At 42.6% G+C, this 26,815-nt stretch overlaps 1 protein-coding gene across 5 annotated transcripts in view; it reads left to right on the top strand.

The window, feature by feature from the left end:
• The window catches only part of UBR4 (ubiquitin protein ligase E3 component n-recognin 4), a 140,282-nt gene that overhangs the window by 48,561 nt on the left and 64,906 nt on the right, over positions 1-26,815 (top strand). For 3 of the 5 annotated variants that reach the window (XM_053576398.1, XM_053576402.1, XM_053576400.1), the window contains exons 29-58: positions 170-379; positions 2,168-2,269; positions 2,600-2,700; positions 2,949-3,147; positions 3,516-3,704; positions 4,307-4,370; positions 5,478-5,669; positions 6,230-6,300; positions 6,394-6,541; positions 6,986-7,213; positions 7,774-7,944; positions 9,877-10,059; positions 11,253-11,411; positions 11,733-11,885; positions 12,337-12,564; positions 12,860-13,017; positions 13,986-14,157; positions 14,414-14,615; positions 15,454-15,617; positions 16,074-16,290; positions 17,054-17,270; positions 18,006-18,038; positions 19,172-19,235; positions 19,655-19,789; positions 20,893-21,067; positions 21,952-22,092; positions 23,437-23,558; positions 24,507-24,618; positions 26,292-26,422; positions 26,545-26,722. In XM_053576398.1, the coding sequence (XP_053432373.1) occupies positions 170-379; positions 2,168-2,269; positions 2,600-2,700; positions 2,949-3,147; positions 3,516-3,704; positions 4,307-4,370; positions 5,478-5,669; positions 6,230-6,300; positions 6,394-6,541; positions 6,986-7,213; positions 7,774-7,944; positions 9,877-10,059; positions 11,253-11,411; positions 11,733-11,885; positions 12,337-12,564; positions 12,860-13,017; positions 13,986-14,157; positions 14,414-14,615; positions 15,454-15,617; positions 16,074-16,290; positions 17,054-17,270; positions 18,006-18,038; positions 19,172-19,235; positions 19,655-19,789; positions 20,893-21,067; positions 21,952-22,092; positions 23,437-23,558; positions 24,507-24,618; positions 26,292-26,422; positions 26,545-26,722 (4,619 nt within the window). The remainder of the gene's footprint in view (positions 1-169; positions 380-2,167; positions 2,270-2,599; positions 2,701-2,948; positions 3,148-3,515; positions 3,705-4,306; positions 4,371-5,477; positions 5,670-6,229; positions 6,301-6,393; positions 6,542-6,985; positions 7,214-7,773; positions 7,945-9,876; positions 10,060-11,252; positions 11,412-11,732; positions 11,886-12,336; positions 12,565-12,859; positions 13,018-13,985; positions 14,158-14,413; positions 14,616-15,453; positions 15,618-16,073; positions 16,291-17,053; positions 17,271-18,005; positions 18,039-19,171; positions 19,236-19,654; positions 19,790-20,892; positions 21,068-21,951; positions 22,093-23,436; positions 23,559-24,506; positions 24,619-26,291; positions 26,423-26,544; positions 26,723-26,815) is intronic. The other 2 variants (XM_053576399.1, XM_053576401.1) reach the window with 2 other exon arrangements.

Here is a 26,815-nt window from a genome sequence, read left to right as displayed (position 1 = left end):
AAGAAAAAAATATGAAATGGTGTGACTAGATCTATGTATAAAACAGCTATCAAGGGGAAAAAAAACTGGAGAAAAAGCCCTTGCCCTACTAAATAAATTACCCTGTCCGTGGCTTATAACAGCTTTTTGGAATATGTGTATTAACTTGGTTTCATCTTCTTTGCTGCAGTTGGTCAGATGAGATGAACCCGCCACAGGTAATCCGGACCCTGCTACCTCTTCTCCTGGAGTCGAGCACTGAGAGTGTTGCTGAAATCAGTAGCAACTCCCTGGAACGGATCTTGGGCCCTGCGGAGTCTGATGAGTTCTTGGCTCGTGTTTACGAGAAGCTGATAACCGGTTGTTACAACATTTTAGCCAACCATGCAGATCCCAACAGGTGAGCCTGATGGAATAGAGGCAGAAAGGATCACTTGTGTCCTATTGCTGCGGTCAGTACGGTGTAGCAGCGCCGCCACCTTTATGGCATTAATTAATAACTTATTATTACTGTGCTTTTCAACAGAAGATTCTGTATTTGTGTGCATTTTTCATTCATGTGGAAATATGCAGAAAGTTATTTGGAATCCTCTTTTTGTGATTAATTCTTAGCAATAAGCATTAAGAAAATAGAAGGCTTAAATGTTCAGATTTGGAATCTTAAAATTAAATAGTTCAACATGTGCTTATCATGTGCTGTACTAGAGGTGATGAGATATGCAGAGGAGCTTGATAAAATTAGTTTGGTTTTTTTGAGATAAGTACTGTCTAGGTCTTGCTCTGTTACACAGGCTGTAGTGCTGTGGCACAATCAGTCACTGTAACCTGGGACTCCTGAACACAGGAGGCTCTCACCTCAGCTCCCGACTGGCTAAGACTGTTGCTGTGTGCCACTGTGCTCAGCTGATTTTTTTATTTTTTATTTTTATTTATTTATTTCACTTTATCACCCTCGGTAGAGTGCCATGGCATCACAGCTCACAGCAATCTTCAACTCTTGGGCTTAGGTAATTCTCTTGCCTCAGCCTCCCACGTTGCTGGGACTACAGGTGCCCGCCACAACACCCGGCTGTTATTTTGTTGCAATTTGGTCGGGGCCGGGTTTGAACTCTTCACCCTTGATAAATGGGGCTGGTGCCCCACCCACTGAGCCACAGGCGCTGCCCTATTTATTTATTTTTGAGACAGAGTTTCATTATGTCGTCCTGGGTAGAGTGCAGTGGCATCACAGTTCACAGCCACCTCATACTCTTGGGCTTAAGAGATTCTCTTGCCTCAGCCTCCCAAGTAGCTGGGACTACAGGTGCCTTCCATAACACCCGCTATTTTTTTGTTGTAGTCGTCATTGTTTGGCAGGCCTGGGCTAGGTTTGAACCTGCCAGCCCTGGTGTATGTGACTGTTGCCCTAACTGCTAAGCTACAGGCGCCGAGCCTTTTAAAAAGTTTTTTGAGGAGATAGGTTTTTGCTGTGTTCTCCAGGCTTGTCTTGAATTCTTGGCCTTAAGTGATCATCCTGCCTCTACTCCCAAAGTGCTAGATTGTAGGTGTGAGCCACTGTGTCCATCCAAAATTAGTTTCTAATATTTTTGTGACCATACTTCTGAAATGAATCATCAGTGGAATTAGGAGATGCCATAGCATTGTTAGATCTTAGGTCACGTTGATGTAGGTGAGCCATAAAGAACGGTCACACTGCACTTTTCCTAACTTAGAACTATACAAATAAAGGGTCCAGGGGTTGTGATTTCCTATCTCTTTGTTGTTGAGAGTCTCCACATTTTCCTCAAGAACTCCTCCTTTGTCCCACTTCCTCTTCTTTTCTTCTTTTTTAATAGATAAGAAATTGCAGAGAATTTAGCTATGCAGAAATGATTCATATAAGCATCTTCCCAAACAAAATCATAGGCAGAATCTGTGTTAGGACTGTGAAATTTAGGTGCCTTTATTTAATTTCCTAGGAAAAGGGGGAATAAAATAAAATTGAACTGTTAAGTTCATTCAGTGTTTATTGAATACCTGCTGTGTGCCAGGCTTCGTGCTAAGCTTTGACAAAACAAAATTTAACATTGCCCTCAAGGTCTTGTTGTAAGCAAACAAACTTTGGGTTTTTAAAAATCAATGTGAGGAAAGTATTAAAACATCTTAATACTGGTAGTTCAGTTTTCTTTTTTTTTTTTTGGATCTTCAGTGGACTGGATGAATCCATCTTGGAGGAATGTCTTCAATATTTGGAAAAGCAACTAGAAAGCAGCCAGGCTCGCAAAGCTATGGAGGAGTTTTTCTCTGACAGGTGAGCTGTGTTTTGCTTTATTCAGTGAACCTATTTTTTTTTAACGCCTCCTGGAAGCAAGGTACTAAACTATATATTGATTTAGGTATTTTTTCTCAGGGAATGCTCATGGCCTGTTTAGGTGTCAGTACCTTGGGGAGGACTTAGGTATTCAATTGCTGGCTCCTTTGGATTTTGATGAGGGGGTTGACTTCATGAACACCTTGTGTTACGGGCTCACGAGTGACTATTTTTCCTAGAGGAGATGAGATTGTGAAGAAATAGAAATGGATGCCTTTTATGTGAGGCTTAATGTGATTCTTCTATTTTTCTCCCCCTCCTTCCTCCCAGTGGAGAACTTGTACAGATCATGATGGCAACCGCCAATGAGAACCTCTCTGCTAAATTCTGTAACCGAGTTTTGAAATTCTTCACCAAACTCTTCCAGCTGAGTGAGTGACAGCTTTTAGTAATCTTCTTATGGAAACTTTGATGTCCGGCTAATACTGTGCATATCGTCTGCCTGAGTTTAACTACAGCATGAAAATGCTAACAAGTGGAGAGAATCCCTCAGAGAAAGTTTGGAAGGAAGTTGAAAACTTGCTTAAAGACTTTTTCCCTTTCTTGGCTCATAATTTGCCCCTTCCTCACCTCCCCCTTGCCATTCCTCACTGACCTTAGCCTCTTGGTCTGTTCCTAGCTGAGAAGAGTCCTAACCCAAGTCTTCTGCACCTCTGCGGCTCTCTGGCCCAGCTGGCGTGTGTGGAACCTGTGCGTCTGCAGGCCTGGCTCACCCGCATGACTACATCACCCCCAAAAGATTCTGATCAGCTGGATATCATTCAGGAGAACCAGCAATTGTTGCAGTTACTGACCACATACATTGTTCGGGAAAACAGGTAGAACAATTGCATTTGTGTAGTGTTTCCCTGTCACCCCCAGAAATGTGCTGATATTTGCAGCTGTCTTTCCTTCAGGCATCAGTCTTAGCATCTCTAATGTTTTCATGTCTTCCTCTCTCTAGACACAAGGATTATAGTGTAGTTCCTTGATTTTTTTTCTATGGAGAAACTGGGAATGACTTGGCCTTTAGTTGCAACCTGAGTGAATGTTTTGTACTCTAGTAGCCCAAGTCCAGTGCTGGGCTTGGTATATGGTAGTCATGTATTTGATATTTAATTTAAAACCTCTTTTAATTCTTATAAATTTGAAGTTCAGAAAGTGAGACTTCTATTGACTCACCAATTTGCTCTTTCTTTTCTAATAGCCAAGTTGGGGAAGGTGTGTGTGCTGTGCTTCTGGGCACTCTGACCCCCATGGCAACAGAAATGCTGGCTAATGGTGATGGGACTGGCTTCCCTGAACTCATGGTTGTGATGGCCACCCTGGCCAGTGCAGGTCAAGGTGCTGGTCACCTTCAACTTCATAATGCTGCTGTGGACTGGCTGAGCAGATGGTAAGATGATAAAATTGAAGGATTCTATCTCTTGGTTATAGTATTACTTTTGGAGAAGAAGAAGGTATTTGCAGGTTACTTTCTTAGTATAACTCAGGGTGAGTATAAAAGAAGTTTGAATCTCTACCTTTTTATTAGGATTTGAGGGATTAGTCAGTAACTCTGATCACTTTAGGCTTTATCATTTTCTTTCTTCCTTTTTTTAAACATACATCTTTATTTTTATTTTTTATTTTTGCAGTTTTTGGCCGGGGCGGGGTTTGAACCCGCCACCTATGGTGTATGGGGCCAGCACCCTACTTCTTGAGCCACAGGTGCCTCCCGACTTTATCATTTTCTTAGTAGAGTTTCCAGCTCATTATTTATATGTGAAGTCTTGGGAAAAGTATGCCAGTAATCAGTAATAGTTTTATGACCAGACCACTACATGCTGTGTGACTGTGTAATACTTACATGGTTTTCTAAGAAAGCAAAAGCATGTAGGACAGTGTTTTTGGGGTATCCTAAAAGTGACTTGAGGTTCATAAAGATGCTTCCTTTCGTTGGTTCCTTAGATGATTTTGTGTCTCTCCCTTCCCTCTCTCTTTTTTTTTTTGGGACAGCAAGAAATACTTGTCACAGAAGAATGTGGTTGAAAAACTGAACGCCAATGTGATGCATGGAAAGGTAAGAGCAGTGAGAATGGCCATAGGGAATGGGGGCAGATGGGAATGTCTCTTCCCTACTGACTTCTGTTCCCTGCCGGCCCACATTGTTAGGGCCGATGTTCTAAAAAAAACTAGAAGTTTGTAATTGCCAACTGTGTGCCCCGGGGGCCTCTTAGGTGGCAAGAAGTGAGACGAATAAGATATAAACAATATATAAAAGAATCCTTCTTAAAATACAGTGAATTCCTATGATTGTAAGATAATTAGTGTGCTATAGAAATCTGTCCCATACTCAGGCGTTGGCACTGTGCATTCTAAGTCAGCATTAGATGGGGTTACATACTTACCTCTTCGGCTCCTAGAATTGCTTAATTTCCTGAGAAAAGGTCACTGTCTTGAGAAAAGGAGTTTGAAAGGGACAGAAATCTTATATTCAGGCATTTCCCCTCCTACCCAATCCGTGAACCTGACATAGGTAGCTAAGAGCAAATAGCAAAACTCTGAGACCCACCATGGTACCATTCATTTCTCCTTCCTTTCTTGCTAATTTTTATCCTTTCAGTACTGAAATGTCAGAATGCACAGAGTAAAAGGACTTATAATTATGAATCTTTGAGGCCTGGCTATTGGGTGTTTTAGGCGAGCATGAACTACCTGTAGTGGTCTGCTGGAAATTTTTTCTCTTGATTTCTGAAGCCATTCCTTTTTTTCTGCATTAGAAAACCTGATTAAAACCTGATAATGAAAATGACTTTCACTAATGGCTAAAACAAATGCTAATTGCAAGGGAAAAATTCTAATGAGATCTTCTTCATACTTATTGTCTGGTCTTTTCTTGAGTGTTTTTAGTCCCTATTTTTACTCCATTCTCTTAATTTCAATTCTATTTCATCTTATAAGACTTTGTGCTTAAGAATGAATGAATATGCATCAATTCAGTGCAATTTACTGATCAGCTGCATGTAGACATAGTGGTAAGAGCTGGGAAAACATACTGTTTTTCTTCTCTATTTTCATATCATTCCTGTGATCTTAAGGTTTACTGGAAAAAGCTTGAGAAAACATGGTTTACATAACAAAACGTGGAGAACTGAAGTGTCCGTGGGGCTGTGATCTTCTCTTGCAGCACGTGATGATCTTGGAGTGCACATGCCACATTATGTCTTACTTGGCTGATGTTACAAATGCCCTGAGCCAGAGTAACGGTCAAGGCCCAAGTCACCTCTCAGTGGATGGGGAAGAGCGGGCCATTGAGGTGGACTCAGACTGGGTTGAGGAGTTGGCAGTGGAAGAGGAAGACTCCCAGGCTGAGGATTCAGTAAGTACTAAGTAACCTCTCAGTTAACCTCTCAAGGGAATGACTGACCAGTCCTCTACCTAGCTTTGGCTCTCTTTTCTGGTCCTTTGTGAGCTTTAAAACTTCTCAGACCTTGTTCCTTTTTTCTATTTTACAAAACTAATACCAGACACCAGTAGTGTAGGTGTGTAGAGCAAACCAAAGCAAACAATCTACTCTCTTATAGGAAGGTCTTTTTAATAAGTTTATACTTTCTCCAGTCCAGAGTCACTTGTCCTGCTCTCAGTCTTTATATCCAAAATAGAATTTTAGGGATTAGTTCTTCATGAGGATGAAGGGAGTGCCCTTGTACAGAAAGCATACAATTTTTTTTTTCCTTAAACATAAAACTCTAAGGTCATACTCACCTAAAATTACAGCAGATTTTCAGCTAGCTAGCCATTTGCAGTTGTGACAAGTTCCTATTGGTTGTTTATGAACCAATCATTCACTCTCCATAGGGGACTGAGGTGCAGGTATGTTTTGTGGATATTTGTGTAGAGGAATATATTTCTGATTAAAAAGGCTTATTATTTTTGAAGGATGAAGATTCTCTTTGCAATAAGCTCTGCACTTTTACGATCACACAGAAAGAATTCATGAACCAGCATTGGTAAGAGTAGTAGTTCTTCCTATCAGGTGAGGGTTTGCTGGGCCTTGAGTATTGTGACTTCTGAGCTAATTTATTTGTTCTTATTCTTCATAGGTACCACTGTCACACCTGCAAAATGGTAGATGGGGTGGGTGTATGCACAGTGTGTGCTAAAGTTTGCCACAAGGATCATGAGATTTCCTATGCCAAATATGGATCCTTTTTCTGTGATTGTGGGGCCAAGGAAGATGGCAGCTGCTTGGTGAGAGATTTGGAACCTTTACTGAGCTATAAAGGATGACATGTCAGGGTTACAGAAATACTTAAGCTGAACCGGAAAATTCCCATGTCCCCTCCATGGTATCTTGATGTAGGGGTATGTTCTGGTTCTGTCACTAGTGATCTGTATAATCACAGTCTAAGCACTTCACTTAGAGTATCAGAACTAGCAAAGCCCTTAGAAATCTTCTAGTTAGTTTTTCGTAAGACCCCACAGTTTTAATTGTTGAGATCAAGATTTAATGCTGTTAGTGAGTAAAGAAGTTAGAGACTAGGTGAATACCATGAAGATCAAACTTAGGCTTTGATAACATTTAAATACTTAGCTATTTTCTCCTTTGGGCAAGATTTTCCTTCAAGATCTTAGACTGTATTTCTTCTGGGTTTGTGGCAAGAACTAAGGGACTTCTACATTATCTGTCTCTAGGCACTGGTGAAGAGAACTCCTAGCAGTGGCATGAGCTCCACCATGAAGGAGTCAGCATTTCAGAGTGAACCCAGGGTTTCAGAGAGTCTGGTGCGCCATGCCAGCACTTCTCCAGCTGACAAGGCCAAGGTCACCATCAGCGATGGAAAGGTTGCTGATGAAGAGAAGCCCAAGAAGAGCAGCCTGTGCCGCACAGTAGAGGGCTGCCGGGAGGAGCTGCAGAACCAGGTGGGGCTTCCTGGTGGTCCCCAGCGCATAGACAGTGCAGAGCCTGACAACAAGGCCCCCTGGTGACATATTTTCTCTAAGTTTACCCATTTTCACAGTCGTTAGGAAAGGATTTGTGACTGGGGAGTATTAGGAGTATTATGGGAGGGAGGATCGGTGGGAGAGTCAATTTTAGTTGTGTGAAAACTAAAACCCTTTCTTGGCCTGGGTTCCTCATCTGAAGCACAGAATGCAGAAAATGATTGGAGTGATTATTTTCTCATTTTTCCAATGATAGTACACAACTAGAACCATTCTAGCTATGTAGTTGAGAAGTTAGCTAATTATATGTGGCGGATGCCTTTAGCATTTAGAGTACTACTGGGACCGCTGGTTTAGAAAAGTTGCTCTACAGTCAGTAACACAACAGCATATTGACTGGACTCAAACCTAGGATTATGGCTAAAATGAGATGATGCCTAGAGAAAACTAGATTCTGGAGGTGGCTACTGGCAGGATTATTGAGTATAAACCATTGTTTTTCTGTCTTTTTTTCATTTGTGTATTTCAATTTTTCTCAGGCCAATTTCTCCTTCGCTCCTCTTGTGTTAGACATGCTCAATTTCCTCATGGACGCCATTCAGACCAACTTTCAGCAGGCTTCAGCAGTGGGGAGCAGCAGCCGGGCCCAGCAAGCCCTCAGTGAGCTGCATACAGTTGAAAAGGCAGTTGAGATGACGGATCAGCTGATGGTGAGTGTGTTGGGATCATTACGTGTCGTGGCTATGGAATGCAAGTTTACTGAGGTCCCTAGTTTCTCCGAGGAATATACTTAGAGCAGTTGATACCTGTCCATCTAGCACTTAGAACCTGGGCCAGAATGAGGTCCCAGACCATAATTATGAACAATGTAAACAATCAGCATATTACATGCGTCTTCAGAAGAAGGGAATCCAGGTTCCTGTGGACCAACACAGGGAATAAATCCCCATTTTAGTTTATGTGAATCCCCCAGATGTGAGGATCTCCATTTTAAGACATTATAATAGTTAGCAATTTCTTCTTTATATGAAAGAGACAACTTCCTTACTGTGTCTTCTTCCCTAAGGTTCATCTAGCTTGCAAAATAATGTTAGTCCTCTTTTGCTTATAGCCCGTTAGCTTAATTTCTTTTTTTTTTTTTTTTTTTTTTTATTTTATTTTATTTTTATTGTTGGGGATTCATTGAGGGTACAATAAGTCAGTTACACTGATTGCAATTGTTAGGTAAAGTCCCTCTTGCAATCATGTCTTGCCCCCATAAAGTGTGACACACACTAAGGCCCCACCCTCCTCCCTCCATCCCTCTTTCTGCTTCCCCCCCCATAAACTTAATTGTCATTAATTGTCCTCATATCAAGATTGAGTACATAGGATTCATGCTTCTCCTTTCTTGTGATGCTTTACTAAGAATAATGTCTTCCACTTCCATCCAGGTTAATACGAAGGATGTAAAGTCTCCATTTTTTTAAATAGCTGAATAGTATTCCATGGTATACATATACCACAGCTTGTTAATCCATTCCTGGGTTGGTGGGCATTTAGGCTGTTTCCACATTTTGGCAATGGTAAATTGAGCTGCCATAAACAGTCTAGTACAAGTGTCCTTATGATAAAAGGATTTTTTTCCTTCTGGGTAGATGCCCAGTAATGGGATTGCAGGATCGAATGGGAGGTCTAGGTTGAGTGCTTTGAGGTTTCTCCATACTTCCTTCCAGAAAGGTTGTACTAGTTTGCAGTCCCACCAGCAGTGTAAAAGTGTTCCCTTCTCTCCACATCCACGCCAGCATCTGCAGTTTTGAGATTTTGTGATGTGGGCCATTCTCACTGGGGTTAGATGATAGTTTTTGAGGGTTGTTTTCATTTGCATTTCTCTAATATATAGAGATGATGAACATTTTTTCATATGTTTGTTAGCCATTCGTCTGTCATCTTTAGAGAAAGTTCTATTCATGTCTCTTGCCCATTGATATAAGGGATTGTTGGCTTTTTTCATGTGGATTAGCTTAATTTCTTTTACTTCTTTATATCACTTGGGTTATAAGTCATTCTTCACTTTGAAACCTACTGTTCAGACTTTTGGTGTGGCCTTCCTGGCCTTTTTAGTGGCAGAGTTAAGAAGTGGAAAGTAAAGTGGTGGCAATTCCAAAAGGGACATGAACAAAAATGGTGAATGAGGTACAAAAATAGATTCATAGGTGGCTGTTTTTAAGGGAATAATATTCATTTGGAAATATATATATATATATATATATACATATGTTCTGATATTTTATTAAAAATCAGTCCATTTTAGAGGATTGGTTTTTAGATTTTTAGATACAAAGATAAAGCTAAAAATTGCTGAGGTAGGTGGTGATCTATAAATTTTGCCAGGTTAGAACAATAAAAAGAAAAAATTTCATCTGTCCTACCATTTATAAGAGAAAAGACATTTTGACATTTTTTAAAGGCCAGTATTTTGTATTAAGTAAGTTTAGCTTTATGAAAAATTTGCTGTTCTTGTTGGACTGATAATAAGTTTAACAAATTGGGCTAGGTCTCCGTGGATTGGAGGTTGAAATCAGTTTCCTTTGAATGACTAAATTGTGCTTGAATAACACTTGCTGTTACTTCCCTGCTTTCTCTGCTTCCCTGTTTGTCAGGTTCCCACTCTAGGCTCCCAGGAAGGTGCCTTTGAGAATGTTCGAATGAATTACAGCGGAGACCAGGGCCAGACTATTCGGCAGCTGATCAGCGCCCATGTCCTCAGGCGGGTGGCTATGTGTGTGCTTTCCTCCCCCCATGGGCGCCGTCAGCATTTGGCTGTGAGCCATGAGAAGGGCAAGGTGGGTCCTCCAATTCCTGCCCATTCATTTGAGGTCATGTTTGTCACAAAACAGATAGTTGACCACACTCAGATTGGCCCTCTGTGGGTAAAAGTCTATTAGATTCCAAGAAGGCTTTATGAACAGATCTCATGGAGCTTTTTAGATACCTAAACCCTGAGAAATTTGATCAGACCTAGAGCTGGCATAACCAGGACAAAGACTGTTTCTGACTAGTAAATTTCTACTCAAAAGTTACTCCTCAAGTCCCCAAAAGAGGTAATGATCAGCAATTGCCCAGGACAGCAAGTCTACCAATCTTGCCCAGTCTGGTCACTCTGGAGGACGAGAGCTAAGAGATAAAAATCTTTATAGGTAGCCTGAGCATTCCTTATTTAGTCGTTCCCTGCCCTCCCAGGCTTCTAAGGACACAGAGGAGTTTGTGTTGTTTTGTGGAACTAGTAGAAGTTTGGAGAGTGCTAGGTAACATGTTTTTCTGTTTTCTGGCCCCTCTATCACCCCTGACTTTTTTTTTTTTTTTGAGACAGAGTCTCACTGTGTTGCCCTCAGTAGAGTATTGTGGCATGACAGCTCACAGCAACCTTAACTCTTGGGCTTTAGTGATTCTATTGTCTCAGCCTCCCAAGTAGCTGGGACTACAGGCGCCTGCCATAAACACCTGGCTATTTTTTTTTTTTTTTGCAGTTGTCATTGTTGTTTAGCAGGCTTGGGCGGGCTGGGTTCGCACCTGCCAGCTCCAGTGTATGTGAGCAGAGCTCTACTCACTGAGCTATAGGCGCCAAGCCACCACTGACACTTTTTTTATCTTAAGTGAAAATATGGGCAGTCTGAACTTCCAGTATGTGGGGAACTCCATTTTAGGGCAAACAGCTCTAAAATTATTTCAGAAACAGTTTTACGGAAAACTAGAAGAATGGTGCATAGGAACTGTCTGTTTTGTGGTTTAATTCTACAAAGAGAAGCTGGTTTCATTGCTCATCTTTTCAGTCCTTCCCAGAAGGAGACAATGAAAGACATTCCATGTCTTTTATCCAGGAGAAATAGAGGCCAATTAGTATTTTCCTATGAGACTTACTTGCAAAAAAAAAAAAAGCCGGGAAACTAAATATCCCTATTGAAAGAATTTTTGTTACTTCTTTGGGTTCTCTGAGAGACTAGGGTGAGGTAATAAATTAGTAATTATTCCTTTGCAGATCACTGTTCTACAACTCTCTGCACTCCTAAAGCAAGCAGATTCCAGCAAAAGGAAGTTGACTCTGACGCGCTTGGCGTCTGCCCCAGTTCCCTTCACTGTGCTAAGCCTCACTGGAAATCCCTGCAAGGAGGACTACCTGGCAGTTTGTGGGCTGAAGGTAAAAATCTGGACCCAGGTTTGATTACCTTGAGTCCCCTTCCCGCTCCTGTTCTCAGCACCACTTCTACTTGCTCACTGTTGAGATTAAAACTTAAAAACTATTGAAATGCAAAAGGAATCTTTTTTTGAATTTCTTCCAGATTTCTCCTGTACTGGAAATAATTTGTGTGTTCTTAAAACCTGAATGTGTAGTGGACAGCCTATTATACTATCTGAAGGCTGGGAATCTTAGGGAAGAATAGGAAACATTAGAACTCTGTAATGAAGTAGCTTATTTTCCAAATCATCTTTTAACCGTTTTGTCCCTTAAATTATCCAGGACTGCCACGTGCTCACCTTTAGTAGCTCAGGCTCCGTTTCGGATCACTTGGTATTGCACCCTCAGCTGGCAACGGGTAACTTCATCATCAAAGCCGTGTGGTTACCTGGTTCACAGACTGAGTTAGCAATTGTCACTGCAGACTTTGTTAAGGTACAGTTGTAGCTCTTTGATGATACAGTCTTAGAATTGTAGTTTTAAATCCAGAATGTCTAATCTCCGTTATGTGTGAGCTTCTCCCAAAAATTAAAAATAAAAAAACGCACGTGTTGTTGCCTTTTGCTGTTTTGCTAAACAGATGCTTTCTGTCTGTAGGCAATAGCAAATGGACTCTGTCTCTGCCCTCACTGCACAAAGCGTATACCTATTATGTGCTTGTTGTAGCATTTGTTTATGTGTATCTCTCCTCTGTACCTTCCTTGAGAGAGAGAAATGGATATTTTATTCATCTTTGTGTGCTCAGTGCCTAACACTTGGTAGGTGCTTGTTGAATGAAGAATGGATATCCATTCTGGGCCAATTCCAGCTGTTTGGATTTGCTAGGAAAGTTCGGGGATGGGACTGGAATAGATTTCCCTTATTTAGTCTTTATTTCATCCTGCAGATATATGACCTGTCTGTGGATGCCCTGAGTCCAACCTTCTACTTTCTCCTGCCGAGCTCAAAAATAAGAGATGTTACCTTCCTTTTCAATGAGGAAGGAAAGAATATCATTGTTATAATGTCTTCAGCTGGGTACATCTATACTCAGCTCATGGAAGAGGCCAGCAGTGCCCAGCAGGGACCCTTCTATGTCACGAATGTCCTGGAGATCAATCATGAGGACCTTAAGGTTAGAGTACTTCTTGCCATTTCCTTTCATTCCTTCTATTGCTAATTAGTTAGCAACTCCTCTATTCTCTTTCCTTTTTTTTTTTTTTTTTTTTTTTTACCTAATAGCAAAGCTCTTATTCTTTGGGACTAAACTGATGCAACTTGAAGTTCCTTTATTCTCAGGGTATCTGTAAGATTTATACACAGGGATTTCATGCTTACAGATGAGAGCACCTAATCCTGATTTAAAATTAATAACCCACTGGTATGCAGAGCCTCAGGAGTTGATGTGGATGTGTGCCTTCTCCCCACAGGACAGTAACAGCCAGGTGGCAGGTGGTGGTGTGTCTGTGTACTACTCCCACGTATTACAGATGCTGTTCTTCAGCTATTGTCAAGGCAAGTCATTTGCAGCCACCATCAGCAGGACGACTTTGGAGGTGTTGCAGCTCTTCTCCATCAACATCAAAAGGTGGGAATGAGCATTTCATGTTCAGCTTCCACAATGCCCACATTCAATAGGGGATCTCTACTTCCATTTCCATGTACTGGTGTTTGTTTTGAGTCTGGTAAAATTTACTTCTTACCAGCAGAGGACCAGAGGTCCTCTCTCTTCCCTGCTTGGTATCTTAAAATCAGGTAGCATCTAGGGTTGGCAGGGAGGACTGCCTGTATGGTTTGTCCTCTGTGAAGACCCTAGGCTGTAAGAGGTAGATTGGGGTGGGTGGGGGACACTGCTACTTAGGAGGAAAACCTATAGTCCAGGAAGCCAACATGCTTTAATGTGCGAAGCGAGCCTGAGTTTCCCCTAGTCACTCAGCCTGTCATAATACCCTTTAATTTTCCCTCTTGTGGGAAATTTAACTCTATTAGCAAATAGAACATAGTATCTATCAGTAGTGGAGGCATGGTTGGAGTTGGGGGAGTTCATGAGAATTTTATTTAGGGAGGAAGAAAAAGAAGCTTAAGGTCTCTTCTTGTCTTATCTGCCTTTGATAAACCATTATAGCATTTTCTTTCATTCCTCTCTCCTTTAGAGAGGAGGAGGAATTACCTGTTGTGGGATAAAAGTAAGAGGACACTAATTCACAATTAACTTGATGTGCTTAGAGGTCCCAATAGGACAGTGGGTCATCAGCCTTAAATGGCTCTGTGGCCCTCTGCTGTTGGTAGCTTCTAGGAACATAGGGCCGCTTCTTTCTCACACCTGAAACCTAGTAGTAAAGATTCCTAAATGAGGACTTCTCCTAGGGGCACATGTTGGGGTGTATGAAAGAGTGCATGTACTTGGAGTGAAACTGAGCTATGGATAATCTGAGTCCCTGGCCAAGAATATTGCTCTGGAGTCACACAGCTAGTTAGAGGATGGCCTTTAGGTCAAGATGGGAACAATTGAATGGTGATTGACATCCTCACCTTGGCCACTTTTGTTGTCTGCAGTTCCAATGGTGGTACTAAGACTTCTCCTGCCCTTTGCCAGTGGTCTGAGGTGATGAACCACCCTGGTTTGGTGTGTTGTGTTCAGCAAACTACAGGTGTGCCATTGGTAGTCATGGTGAAACCAGACACCTTTCTTATCCAGGAGATTAAGACTCTTCCCGCTAAAGCAAAGGTCAGTGCCATATTTTCTCATCACTTTGTTGTGAACCGAGTCTTTTTTTTATACTTTTACCTTTATGTTACTTTCCTAGTTTTCAGTGGAGGCCTATAAAAGATTTTATATCCTTTTTCTCCTGGATGCCTTTTCTTTGCTATCTTTTAACATTCCTAACTGGCTGTGAAACTAATTGCATCTCTGGCTATTTTTGTCTGTGGGTTCTGATCTATATATATGGGAACCGATACCCTTCTTTGTTCTCTCCTTCTAGATCCAAGACATGGTTGCCATTAGGCACACAGCCTGCAATGAGCAGCAGCGGACAACGATGATCTTGCTGTGTGAGGATGGCAGCCTGCGCATTTACATGGCCAATGTGGAGAACACCTCCTACTGGCTGCAGCCATCCCTGCAGCCAAATAGTGTCATCAGCATAATGAAACCTGTTCGAAAGCGCAAAACAGCTACAATCAGTAAGGCTCTTTCTTGAAAGACTTGTGGGGGAATGACAATGGCAGTTTTCTAGACAATGACTCAGTAAATACTGTTCCAAATATCTGTGAAGAAACAGTGACTGTCCTTCTTACACATTTTGTAAGGTTGCTAGCTTGTTTCCTAAAAGCAGAGCCACAGTTTGAAATGACAAGTACTCATTGGTTATCTGCTTCAGGTCAGCAGTTCTTTCTTTGCCTAGTAAATATATATGTCTTGGACCTTGCTTGAGAGATTTTTCTCTTTAGGTTTAGGGAAAATGGCTTGCTGGCAGAATGGAACTGGTTGAAGTATAAATTAACCTTAACGCTAACCCTTCAGTTGGTTAATTTCCCAAAGAGTGGTGAAGAGCCCATCACAGGTCTCTGAGCTGGTGGTCTCGCACCTGAGAGTCTTCAGGGCAGTTAAAGTCTAAATTTAGCAGTGAGTGATTCCAGCTAAGCAAAGACCATTGCAGAGATCATTGCAGTACCTTAAACATGTAGGTTGGTGGTAATGGTGTCACTTGTAGCTCATCCTCCTGTAAAGAAATAGTTTCTCTTGTTAATTTTGAATAGCTACAGGAGAGCCTGCTTTTATTAACCACAGACCTAACACCAATGCCAATTTTTTTTGTATTGCTAGGACATGTTGTGCTTAGGGATGATAACCACTGGAGAGTTAACCACATGTAGGCATCATGCTGATGCAAACATTATCAACCAGAATTTGGGAGTGTGGACGCGGTCTGGAAGGAGTCTTTCCTTGTGGCCTGGGAGCAGAAGGGGTAGAAACCGCACATACCGATGCTCTCTGGTAATCTGGTGCTATTCTTTGCAGCAACCCGCACATCTACCCAGGTGACTTTCCCCATTGACTTCTTTGAACACAACCAGCAGCTGACAGATGTAGAGTTTGGTGGTAATGACCTCCTGCAGGTCTACAACGCGCAGCAGATAAAGCACCGGCTGAATTCCACTGGCATGTATGTGGCCAACACCAAGGTGAGGACTGTGCTGGGCTGGGTTCAATACTTGGGTGAAGAACGAGTAAACAATCTGGTTTGAGAACACCTCTCCTTTTAGAATATGAGTATGTTGTACACACTTAAAGCCCACTGCCCCTCAAGTCCTTTAAGTGGTCCTTTAAGTAAGTGAGTATGCTGGTTCACTTGCCAGACTCCCATGCTGCAGGCTGAGTTTCCACCATTGCCAGCAGGATTACTATGCAGACAGCAACAGGAAGTTGTTAATGCTGGGAGAAAAGGAGCCTGACACTGAAGAGGGTCTGCTCCCTGCCCTTGTTTTCCCATCTTTGGAAGCAAGGAAGTCGTTATGGGGAAGTTAAAAGGACGAAGGTCTCAGCTAGGTTCACATGTTGAGATAGTATGAGAGGAAGTATTCAGACTTTGAACTTAGAACTTCTGTTAGTTTTCTGATGTGTGCCTTACTACCCTACAGCCTGGTGGCTTCACCATCGAGATTAGTAACAACAACAGCACTATGGTGATGACAGGCATGCGGATCCAGATTGGCACTCAGGCAATTGAACGAGCCCCATCATATATCGAGATCTTTGGCAGAACTATGCAGCTTAACCTGAGCCGCTCGCGCTGGTTTGACTTCCCCTTCACCAGAGAAGAAGCCCTGCAAGCCGATAAAAAGCTGAACCTCTTCAGTGAGTCACTACCCCTGGTGCAGATTCATTAAATTGGACGCTGGTCTCTGGCTCTCCATTACTTTGGGAGGCCTCTGCTGGTTTCTCTGCAGTCCCTGTCATTAGGAAACTTTGAGCTTCCTTTGAGATAATGAGGAAAGGAGTATGCCTGAGAATGGAAGGGGTAAAATAGAGTAAAAGTCTTCTGTCATGTTGGGTCAACCTCGCTGATGGGCTTCTGTGGTGAGGCCAAGAGAAGTCAGGCCTGTGAAATCACAAAGCTTTCTTGAAGTACAGAGGAAGGTCTCAGGTCACACATGGCTGAGAGGTGGTTGGCAGTACCTTACTGTGCCACTGAAAATTTTAAACCCTCAGAATGCAAATCTTTCCGTCTTTCTTAAGACTAACATTATTTTTGTTATTTACTGGCCACTGTCTGATACTATTGCTATTAGTGTGAATGGTGATAATCTGTACTTTGAACAAAGGAAATGCTTAGAGACCCCTGGGGGTGAGGGGTGGGGGATGCAATACCCTGAGAGCAGAGGAAGGAAGATCCTTACTTTGAGTGAAGGTTAGGAACTCTTCTGAGTCTTTTGGTCTGTGGAACTGTTTCCACACACATTCAGCGTCTATACATGATCAAAGTGCTGTTGGTGTTTCGGGAGGTAAATTCCTCTGTGTCTGTAAAACTTTGTCCCAACTGATCTGGCCTTTGCTTTCGAGAGGTGGTGGCAGCGCTTTAGAGAACGTGCTTCCTAAAGACTTCTCTTGTTACTTGCAGTTGGGGCCTCAGTGGATCCAGCAGGTGTCACCATGATAGATGCAGTAAAAATTTATGGCAAGACTAAGGAGCAGTTTGGCTGGCCTGATGAGCCCCCAGAAGAATTCCCTTCTGCCTCTGTCAGTAACATCTGTCCTTCAAACCTGGCTCAGAGCAACGGCACCGGAGAGAGCGACTCAGCTGCCCCTACTGCGACTAGTGGGACTGTTCTGGAGAGGTACCGGTGCTGGCAGGGTTTGGCTTCATTTGTTACACTTTTCATTCTCCCTGCAGAACCTTCCTGTTTCTTGAGAGAACCAGCTTCTAATAACTATTCCAAGTCTAGCCTGTGATTTATAAGTTTTCACATGACTCCCGCACCACATTCAGTGTCTCCTTAGCATGTGGACGGAGCCTGAAAAATATGCTCAGAGTCATCTGACTCTGCCTTCTCTTAATGCTCAGGTAATAGAGGCCACAGACTAGAAGATACTTAAAGCCAGTATTCTAGGTTAAGATTCTGCCTTGGGCAGATTATTGGGAAACATCCTGTCTCCCTTTCAGATCTCATCATCTTCTCATCTTTGTCTGTAGTAGCTACTTCTGTGGTAATAACATTGCCAGCAGGAGAGGCTGTCTGCTGCATCTTGGAGCAGAATCCACAGTCTCAGTCCTTAAATCTCCCAGCAGTGGCATTCTTAAGCATCGTGCTTGGCTTTTTTGTGCTAGGTAGCTGCTGGTTTGCCATGGTAGATGAGAAGTAATTCATGATGTAAGATTTTGAGTTTCTTACATTGTAAGTTATAAGAATAGCCTTGCTTGGAATCACTGCCTCCCACCAGCAGCCTCCCCCTTCCTCCTCTCTCTCTCTTTTTTCCCCCACCCTATTCATACATGGTTTGCTTAGGATGTGTTTCTAGGTATCTCTGAGCTTCACATTTTTTTCCTTTTTTTTCTTTGCTTCTCCCCCAAGTTCTGAAACTGAGTCCCTAACCAAGCTGGACCGGTTAGTATGCCCTCTTCTTTTCCTCTGCACGAGTGAGTGTGTGTCAGAGAGCAGTGTAACCAATGGCGTGGCTTTGCGTTGATTCCGCTGCTGTTTAAGAGTCCTCCTGCTTCTTTCCGTTGTGGTCATTGCATGGCTACAGAGCTGCCCCTGTGTAAAAGTGGATATATGGAGGGCTATAAGTGCACACTTGGTGTTGGCCGCTCTCAGCTCTCTCTTCCTTACCCCAGTCCTCTCTGCTCCCACTCTTTAGGGGGTCAGAAGGGGTTGAGGGTGGAGGATTAATAACAAAGTCCTACCATCTGATAAGCCACTGGAGAGCTTGTCTGCTCAGGTTTGTTTTACGCCTCAGTTCCCTCTCCCCCTGTTCTTTATTGCCTTCCTCTACCCCTTAACCCTTTTCTCTCCAGCACCTTCTCAATATTTTTCTTTCTCTGTTCAGAGCTCCAGCTATCAGGATGTTGTTCTTTTAACCATACTACATTAAATTCAAAGGAGTAAGCCCTGGGGAGCATGTTACTTGGTACCTTTTTAATAGCTTGGTTTCCTATTTCTTCCTTAATGGAGAATCGCTCAAGTTTTCTACCCCTTGAATGTTGACAATTGGCATGCACCTAAAAATACAGGTTTTTCTCTCCCTAATACTTAGGGATCATAGGAAATGCCTTTGTGCATTTTCTTGGGGTGTAAATAAAATGCAACCTTAACCTTACTAGTATAAATAAGAAGATGGCTTTAATCTTTCCCTTTGTGTTTCCCTTTGCCCACTGATCTCTGGGCACCTGAGCTTCGGGTCCCACAGCATCAAGACTGTTAAGCCTGTCTCAGTGATCCCTGCCACAGGCAGCAGAAGGAAGCACATTTATCCTCTTTGAGGAAGAAAAGTCCTATCTTTGAGTTACGGATTATGAACATGGCCTCAGGTTGATCTCCAAGCAGGAGCCAGGTTTCTCCTGGCCTGCGACACAGGAAATGATATGCATGGTGCCTGTGGCAGGTCTTATTGTGCTTTGATTTTGTATTTGGCATTCATTAGCTGTCCCCAAGGTCCTCATGACTATAGTTTGCTTAGGCTAAAGCACAAGGCGGAAAGAACGGTGGTTGTACTCAAGCCAGGTTTTCTGTCTCCCCAGGCTGGTTGTGAGTTCTTTAGAAGCCTTGGAAAGCTGCTTCGCTGTTGGCCCAATCATCGAGAAGGCAAGTTACTTTTTCAAAGCACATGGAAGCTTTCTGAAGAGGCGGGAAGTCATTGGAGTTGTGAGACCCTGAGGACTCACTGCTAAAGAACATTTATAGTGTAATCTTGATTTGTAAGGAAACTCCCGAGAAGTCTTCAGCTTAAGGTCTCTATCCTACTTTGGGGGCCTATAGTGAGAGCATGTTGTAGGATGGGATGTGTGGCACTGCTCTGGGGAGTCATGAGCTTGGATTCCATTTCTTCACCTGTATGGTAGGAGGATTATAATGTCTGAAACTTGTGTTTTGCTCTTTGTCCTCCATAGAGTATAACCTAGCCCTGGTGACCTAAAAGGAAAGAAGGGAGAGATGGAGTATAGATAGTTCACTGTGCACTATCTTGGTGGGATTAGCGATAACTCTGCTGTCTTTTGCATCAGGAGAGAAATAAGAATGCAGCTCAGGAGCTGGCCACTTTGCTGCTGTCCCTGCCAGCCCCGGCCAGTGTCCAGCAGCAGTCCAAGAGCCTTCTGGCCAGCCTGCACACCAGCCGCTCGGCCTACCACAGCCACAAGGTAACCGTTTCTTTCAGGAATGTCCCTGTAGAAATGGAAGTTGTAGTCCTGACAGGGAATCAAGTAAGTTGGTTGTTCATGTGCAAAGCGAGGGCATACCAAAGTAAAGTGGAGGATGGCATTGAGATTAAACCCACATCATTTTAAGTTTCTCCTGAGAAATTCATGAATGCCACTCAAAACTCAGGAGAAGCTGGCTAATGGGCCACTGGTTTATACTTATTTTTCTGCCACTCTAACAGGATCAGCAAGATGCGAGCAAGAGAGGGAGGGATATTGAGTGTGGGTGGCTTCTCAGTGGAGAAGAGAGAGGTAAGGGATCCCTTAAGAGGTGAGGGCTGCTGGTATCTTCACTCCCCCACCTATGGTGCGATGCAGAAGGTGCCCTGTACTTGTTGGTGACACAGTTGTTGAACGGTAGAGAGGCTCTGAAGGGAAAATCTGGGCAAAGAAAGGAGTTGCTGAAGGTGATAGGTTGTGCCGATTTCCACGGATGGAAAAGATGACAATTCAGATCCATGGGGAAGCAGGGCTCTGGGAGAAGCTACCATCCCAGAAGCCTTGGTTAAGCTTTTGTGCTTCCAACCCAGAGAACTGAGGAAAGTGAATTTAACCTGCTGAGCCTCTCAAGGAAAGGCAATTTTGCAAACATAAATTTGGGGATAATATATATTTGCCAGGAAATGACTCTTATACTATTGGAAAGAAATCCAGGATATTGCTGTTCTGGAGAATTGGATGGATTCTAATTTTCCTATTATGCTTTGATTCTTATTGCATGTTTTTTAATTGTTTAGTAACTCTAAGATATATTAAGAAACTTAGGTATATTGGGCTGCTTTGAAGTTGGTGGTCATTAACGTTCTCTTGAGAGGAGGCAACAATCCTGACCACCTGTAAGGTTTTCTCTCCTCTTTGTTTTTTGTTTATTGGTTTTTTTCCTGCAGTTTTGGGCCGGGGCTGGGTTTGAACCCGCCACCTCTGGCATATGGGGCTGGTACCCTACTCCTTACTCCTTTGAGCCACAGGCGCCGCCCATCCTCTTTGCTTTTTTATCATCCTTTGTTCATGGTCGATCTTCTGTGATCTTGTTGTTTTATTAGGATCAGGCCTTGCTGAGCAAAGCTGTGCAGTGTCTCAACACATCCAGCAAAGAAGGCAAGGATTTAGACCCTGAGGTGTTCCAGAGGCTCGTGATCACAGCTCGCTCCATTGCCATCATGCGCCCTAACAATCTTGTGCATTTTACGGAGTCAAAGCTGCCCCAGACGGAAACAGGTGAACTTGGCCTGTGTGGCCGGTCCTGAAATCTGTTTAATGCCCTCTCATCTCACCGTTCTCATTGGCCTTGGGCTGACTTCATGCCTGGAGACAGGGATTTTACTCCCTGGTCTTCATACCTTTTAGGGCTATTAACATTAAGATTGTACCATTTAAGTAAATTCCTTTTCCAGTGCTTATGCCTTTCATTATCTTTGAGTTTATTCAGTGTTTTAGACATCAGGTATAATCTGTCTCTGAAGTTACTACCTTGTATGACCTTCAGGGTAACCCTAAGCTTGCTTGAGCTCTGGTTGCTTTAAAGCAACAGGATGTGTCTCTTGCTTTCATGCTGTCCTCTGCCAATATTTTATTGTTATGTGCAGTGGCCCTTCGCAGTGCTTGGTGCTGTTTTCTCATCTTGCCTCATGTTGGCTGGGGACCAAACCTGTTTTGCCATTGTCAAATAGAATTTATTGCTGCCTTTCTGATTCTCTGTTGCGTGTGTGTTTACGTGCTTCCACATACCATCGTCATCCTGTTCCTCCTCCCAATACTATAATCCCAGAACCATTCTAGGGAAATCTCTAGAATGTTCAGATGTTCCTCTAGGTTTTTAGAAGTTGAACATTTGGAAGTGAGATCTTTGAATCTGCAGTAAACATCCTGAATGCTTCCCCTTCTATTTAATTCTAACATACAGTGTTTTCTGTGATATTCCTTTCCCAGACTGTTTTTTTCCTAGATGTGTCTGCTGGAGTCTAGGGATAGTTGGCATATTGATTGGGGCCCCACTTGAAACTCCCTCCCCAGGCAAGCTTCCTTGACCTGAGTTAACCTTAAAACAAATTAAATTCCATCTCAGATTTACCATTGTTAATAATTTTCTTTCTCTTGCTTAGAAGGAGTGGATGAGGGGAAAGAACCACAGAAACAGTTGGAAGGAGATTGCTGTAGTTTCATCACCCAGCTCATGAATCACTTCTGGAAACTCCATGCATCCAAACCCAAGAATGCCTTCTTGGCACCTGCCTGCCTGCCAGGTACCACGTTAAAAGGGATTCTTGGGTCTTGATACGTAGTAAAATCTGATATAAGTTCTGTATTTGAACAGCTATAACCTTCATCATTTAGCCTTCATCCTTTATCATCTACTTCTAGAATTTATAATTGGGAAATAGAAGTCTGCGAGATCAGTGCATTGTTCCTAATGTTACAGGAATTTAGCAGAGTAGCAGAGAGTGGGAATTTCTTGCACTATTTATTATCTCTTCATGTGGGGTTGAATATTTTACATAAATGTGTGTCCTTAGTGATATTTACAATTGTTTTTATAAAATCTTCCAAAGCTAGGTCAAAGGTTAGCCAGGTGCAATGTCTCTCACTCGTAACCCCAGCATTTTGGGAGGCCAAGGCAGGAGGATTACCTGAGGCCAGGAGTTTGAAACTCGCCTAAACAATAGAGCAAGACTCTGCCTCTACAAAAAGTGGAAAAAAACACGAGCTGGGTGTGGTGACAGCACCTATAATCTCAGCTACTTGGGAGGCTGAGGCTGGAGGATTGCCTGAGCCTAGGAGTTTGAGACTGCAGTGAGCTATGATTGGGCCACTGCACTCCAGCCTGGGTAACAGAGCAGGACCCCATCTCCAAGAAAAAAAGAAAGAAAAAAGGTAAGAGTTAAGCGTAAGCCTTGAGGATTATTTGATTTTCAAACAACTACTGCCTCTGGTATCTAACTTTTCACACTACTGAAAGTTCAGGTGGAAGAGTAAGGATCTGAAAAGCAATGTAGAAAAGCAGAGTGATCCCAGCCTTCATTCATATTTGGAGGTTACTTGGGCACTAAAAGCCTAAAAGGCAAGTCAAGGTCATATTTTGCTATTGCTTAAGGTTTGGGGACTATAGAGGGCAGCTTGTAGCTGCCTGCCTTTTCCTATTTCTCTGTCTTATCTTTATATCCATAAAGAATGGACAGTTTCTATGCTGCAGGAGATCTGGAAAAGCTTTTGAGGACAGTTGAGAAGATTAGGAGATCGTTAATAAAAGAAATCACAAATTGCTGACAGGCTACATTCTGTGTGTGTTTTAAGAAAAGCTACTGTGCTTGGGAGACTGAGGCAGGAGAAGCGCTTAAGCCCAGAAGTTGGAGCGGTTGCTGTGAGCTGTGACGCCATGGCCCTCTACTGAGGGCAACATCGTGAGACTCTATCTCACACACACACAAAAAAAGCTACTGTGTATGTCATGTGTGTGCGTACACGTGCGCTACTGACTTTTGTTAGCTTGACCTTTATGTGGGGATAAGAATTTCTAGTTTTATCTGAGGCAATCAAGTAGCTAGAGATTTTTCGACCATATTTTCAAATAATATTTTTCTCCCCTTTAGGCCTAACTCATATTGAAGCCACTGTTAATGCTCTGGTAGATATTATTCATGGCTACTGTACCTGCGAGCTGGATTGTATTAACACGGCGTCCAAGATCTACATGCAGATGCTGTTGTGTCCTGTATGTATCATTGTAACCTCAGATGTTTCTCATCAGCCTAGGAATGTCAGCCTTGGAAATATTTTTAAATAAGTTTGCTAAACTAATGAAACTTATAGAAATTGAGAGTTTCGAAGATCAATAAAAACTTTGAGGCTCAGCGCCCATAGCACAGTTGTTACAGCATCAGCTACATGCACCAAAGGTGGCAGGTTCGAACCCCGCTTGGAACAGCTAAACAAAAATGGCAACTGCAACCAAAAACAGCCGGGCGTTGTGGCCGGCGCCTGTAGTCCCAGCTGCTTGGGAGGCTGAAGCAAGAGAATCGTTTAAGCTCAGGAGTTTGAGGTTGCTGTGAGCTGTGACGCCACAGCACTCTACCAAGGGCAACAGCTTGAGACTGTCTCAAAAAATAAAATAAATAAATAAATAAAAACTTTGAGATCTTACTCCATGGAAGAGTAAGATCTGAATTCAGTAAGTGCTGACCCCACAGGAACTAGCCTGGTGCTTGCTGCTACATAGTCAGTGCTGAGTAACTCAAAAGTGTTATACTGATAAGTATGTGAATGAGTACAGGACAGCAAGGTTTCTACTTCTGGTGACTTGTCACAGAAGCTATATATTAGAAAGGCTAGTTTTAACACAGAGCTAAGATGTATACCTAGGGCCAGATCATCTGCTGAAAAGCTAACACCATTTATAGAGAGGCAAGGTAGTTGGGGAGCAAATGGGCTGAGAGTCTGTCACCAGAAACTGGAGACAAGAAAGAAGTAAATGGGCCTGTTTTGTGCCAGGTCAGGAGGTGGACATTAACTTAGCTTGTTGAACTTGATTGGCTGGGGTGCAGGTGAGAGTAGGTAGATTTCCACATGCTTGTGAGTGATCTGATAAAGGAAAACTTTTCCATATACATAGTTTAATGAACAATATAAAACCTAAGCATGACAGTTTCCTTTTAAATCACAGGATCCTGCCGTGAGCTTCTCTTGTAAACAAGCCCTAATTCGCGTCTTAAGGCCCAGGAACAAACGGAGACATGTGACTTTGCCCTCTTCCCCTCGAAGCAACACTCCAATGGGTAATGTGAGGTCTGGGTTTAGGCTTGAGTCTCTGTGGAAACGGAGACGGGTGGTAGAAAAGGGAGGCATGTCATTAGGATATGCTGCTTACATCGACCAAGGTGCTGGAGACTATGTCTATGTTGTCACCCCACCTTATTCCATAAAGAATTTAAAGTGGCACATTAAAATGCATTTAATAAGTAGAATAAAAATAAAGAAAATCGAGGCATTGGGAAAATAAAATTGCCATACTAAAATCAAGCTAAGGATATAGAAAACCCACTACATCACAAGCTCTTGCAAGGTTCTTAAATGAAGATCTTTTTTGGCTGAAAGCTTCCTAGGAACCGTAGCAAAAATAAAATAAGAACAGTTACAAAAATCACAATGACCAAAGACTGTTTTTCAGGCACAGAAAGCTCTTGATTAAGGGTACATTTTGTTACTCAAGGGTTAGAATCTACAGTGGACTTACCTGCAGTAAGTTTGATAGCAGATTTCACAGAAATTTCCCTCATGACAATTTCTTTGGACATAATTAAGGATATAACATTCACATTTCAATAAAAGCAATTCTACATGGTTGTCTAAATAATAGCATTAGGTAACTATGCTGATTTGATTGATTTGATTCAGAAGTAAATTTTAAATGAAAGTTACATATGCAATTTTAAATTTTCTAATAGCCCACATTACAAAGAGTAAAAAGAAATAAGCGCAATTAATGTGCTAATAATTTATTTAATCCATTATATGAAAAATGTTATTTCAATATGGAGTGAATAAAAAATTATTAGTGAATTATTTTGCGGTTTTGGTACCGTTACAGTGTGTATTTTACACTCATAGCGCCTGTCCTTTTGGACTAGCCACTTTTAAGTGTTCAGTAGCCTTGTGTGGCTGGTGCTGCCGTGTGGCACAGTGCAGATACACAGGAATATGTACACCTTTGTAACTTTTAGACAGGTTCTTCAAGGCAGTAGTTGGTGGCTCTTTTCTCTGGCATGAACCTATGTTGGAAATAGTTTGTTTCTAATGAAGGACATTATTTACATGCTTTAAAAATCCATAGAGTGGAAGGTGAGGTCTCTATCCTCTTCTGACAATTAGGAGGCTCACCTAAACTCTGCCTTCTTAGACGGCTTCCTACCTTCACACAGAAGTGGGCCCAGACAGGGCCTGTTATAGTAGCCTCAATTTCCATTTGATGGTTTTATACTTAAATTCTGTCTCTTCTTATAATTCAGTGAAAATCCCACTGAATTAGTTGGGGAAAAAGTTGGGTAATAAACTCTGAGCTGCCATGACAGATAAAAGCTAAATATCTCAGTTGTACTGTTTTTCCTATCTCCTGAGAAATGGTCGGGACTTAGGGCGGCTACTGGTGTTAGATTTCTCTGCTTTATGGGAATCCCTTTGGGAATCCAAGGGTTTTTTTTTCTTCCTTAATCATCTGAAAAAGTCTGTTCCTCTAGGGGGCCAATTGTCACTGTCAATACTATCTTCCCAGATCCTGCTAGGTCCAAGAATCGAGAGAATAAGTCCAGGTGTAGCACCCTGGAGTTATACCTTTGGAGCCCAGGTGCTAGCTGGTAGCTTATCTGGGGTTTTGTTGCTATGTGACTTATCACACCCTATGCCAAGGGAGGAAAGCAAGCACTCTCAGGTGACTGGGGTTTCTTTGACTCAGGAGACAAGGATGATGATGACGATGATGATGCAGATGAGAAAATGCAGTCATCAGGGATCCCTAATGGTGGTCACATCCGTCAGGAAAGCCAGGAACAGAGTGAGGTGGACCATGGAGATTTTGAGATGGTGGTGAGTCTCTGGCAGCAGGAGAAGGGGAGGAGGAGCTTCAGAACTCTTCTCTGGCTCTTATTCAGTGGACTTCCAAACATTACCATTTGCCATGGGACACTGACAGAGCTTTCTCTCTACAGTCTGAGTCGATGGTCCTGGAGACAGCTGAAAATGTCAACAATGGCAACCCCTCTCCCCTGGAGGCCCTGCTAGCAGGCGCAGAGGGCTTCCCCCCAATGCTGGACATCCCGCCTGATGCAGATGATGAGACCATGGTTGAGCTAGCCATTGCCCTGAGCCTGCAGCAGGACCAACAAGGTAGAAGGCAATGCCAGGAATAAACTGGCCCATTGGCCTTGTGCAGGAAAGAGGGTTTGGCAGTTACTGATATCCAGCTGACTAGCTTGTCCC

The sequence above is a fragment of the Nycticebus coucang genome, chromosome 22 (genome assembly GCF_027406575.1).
Source record: "Nycticebus coucang isolate mNycCou1 chromosome 22, mNycCou1.pri, whole genome shotgun sequence".
Classification (NCBI taxonomy): Eukaryota; Metazoa; Chordata; class Mammalia; order Primates; family Lorisidae; genus Nycticebus; species Nycticebus coucang.
The sequence above is the reverse complement of the archived record's forward strand: the minus strand, read 5'-3'. Positions and strand labels throughout refer to the sequence as shown.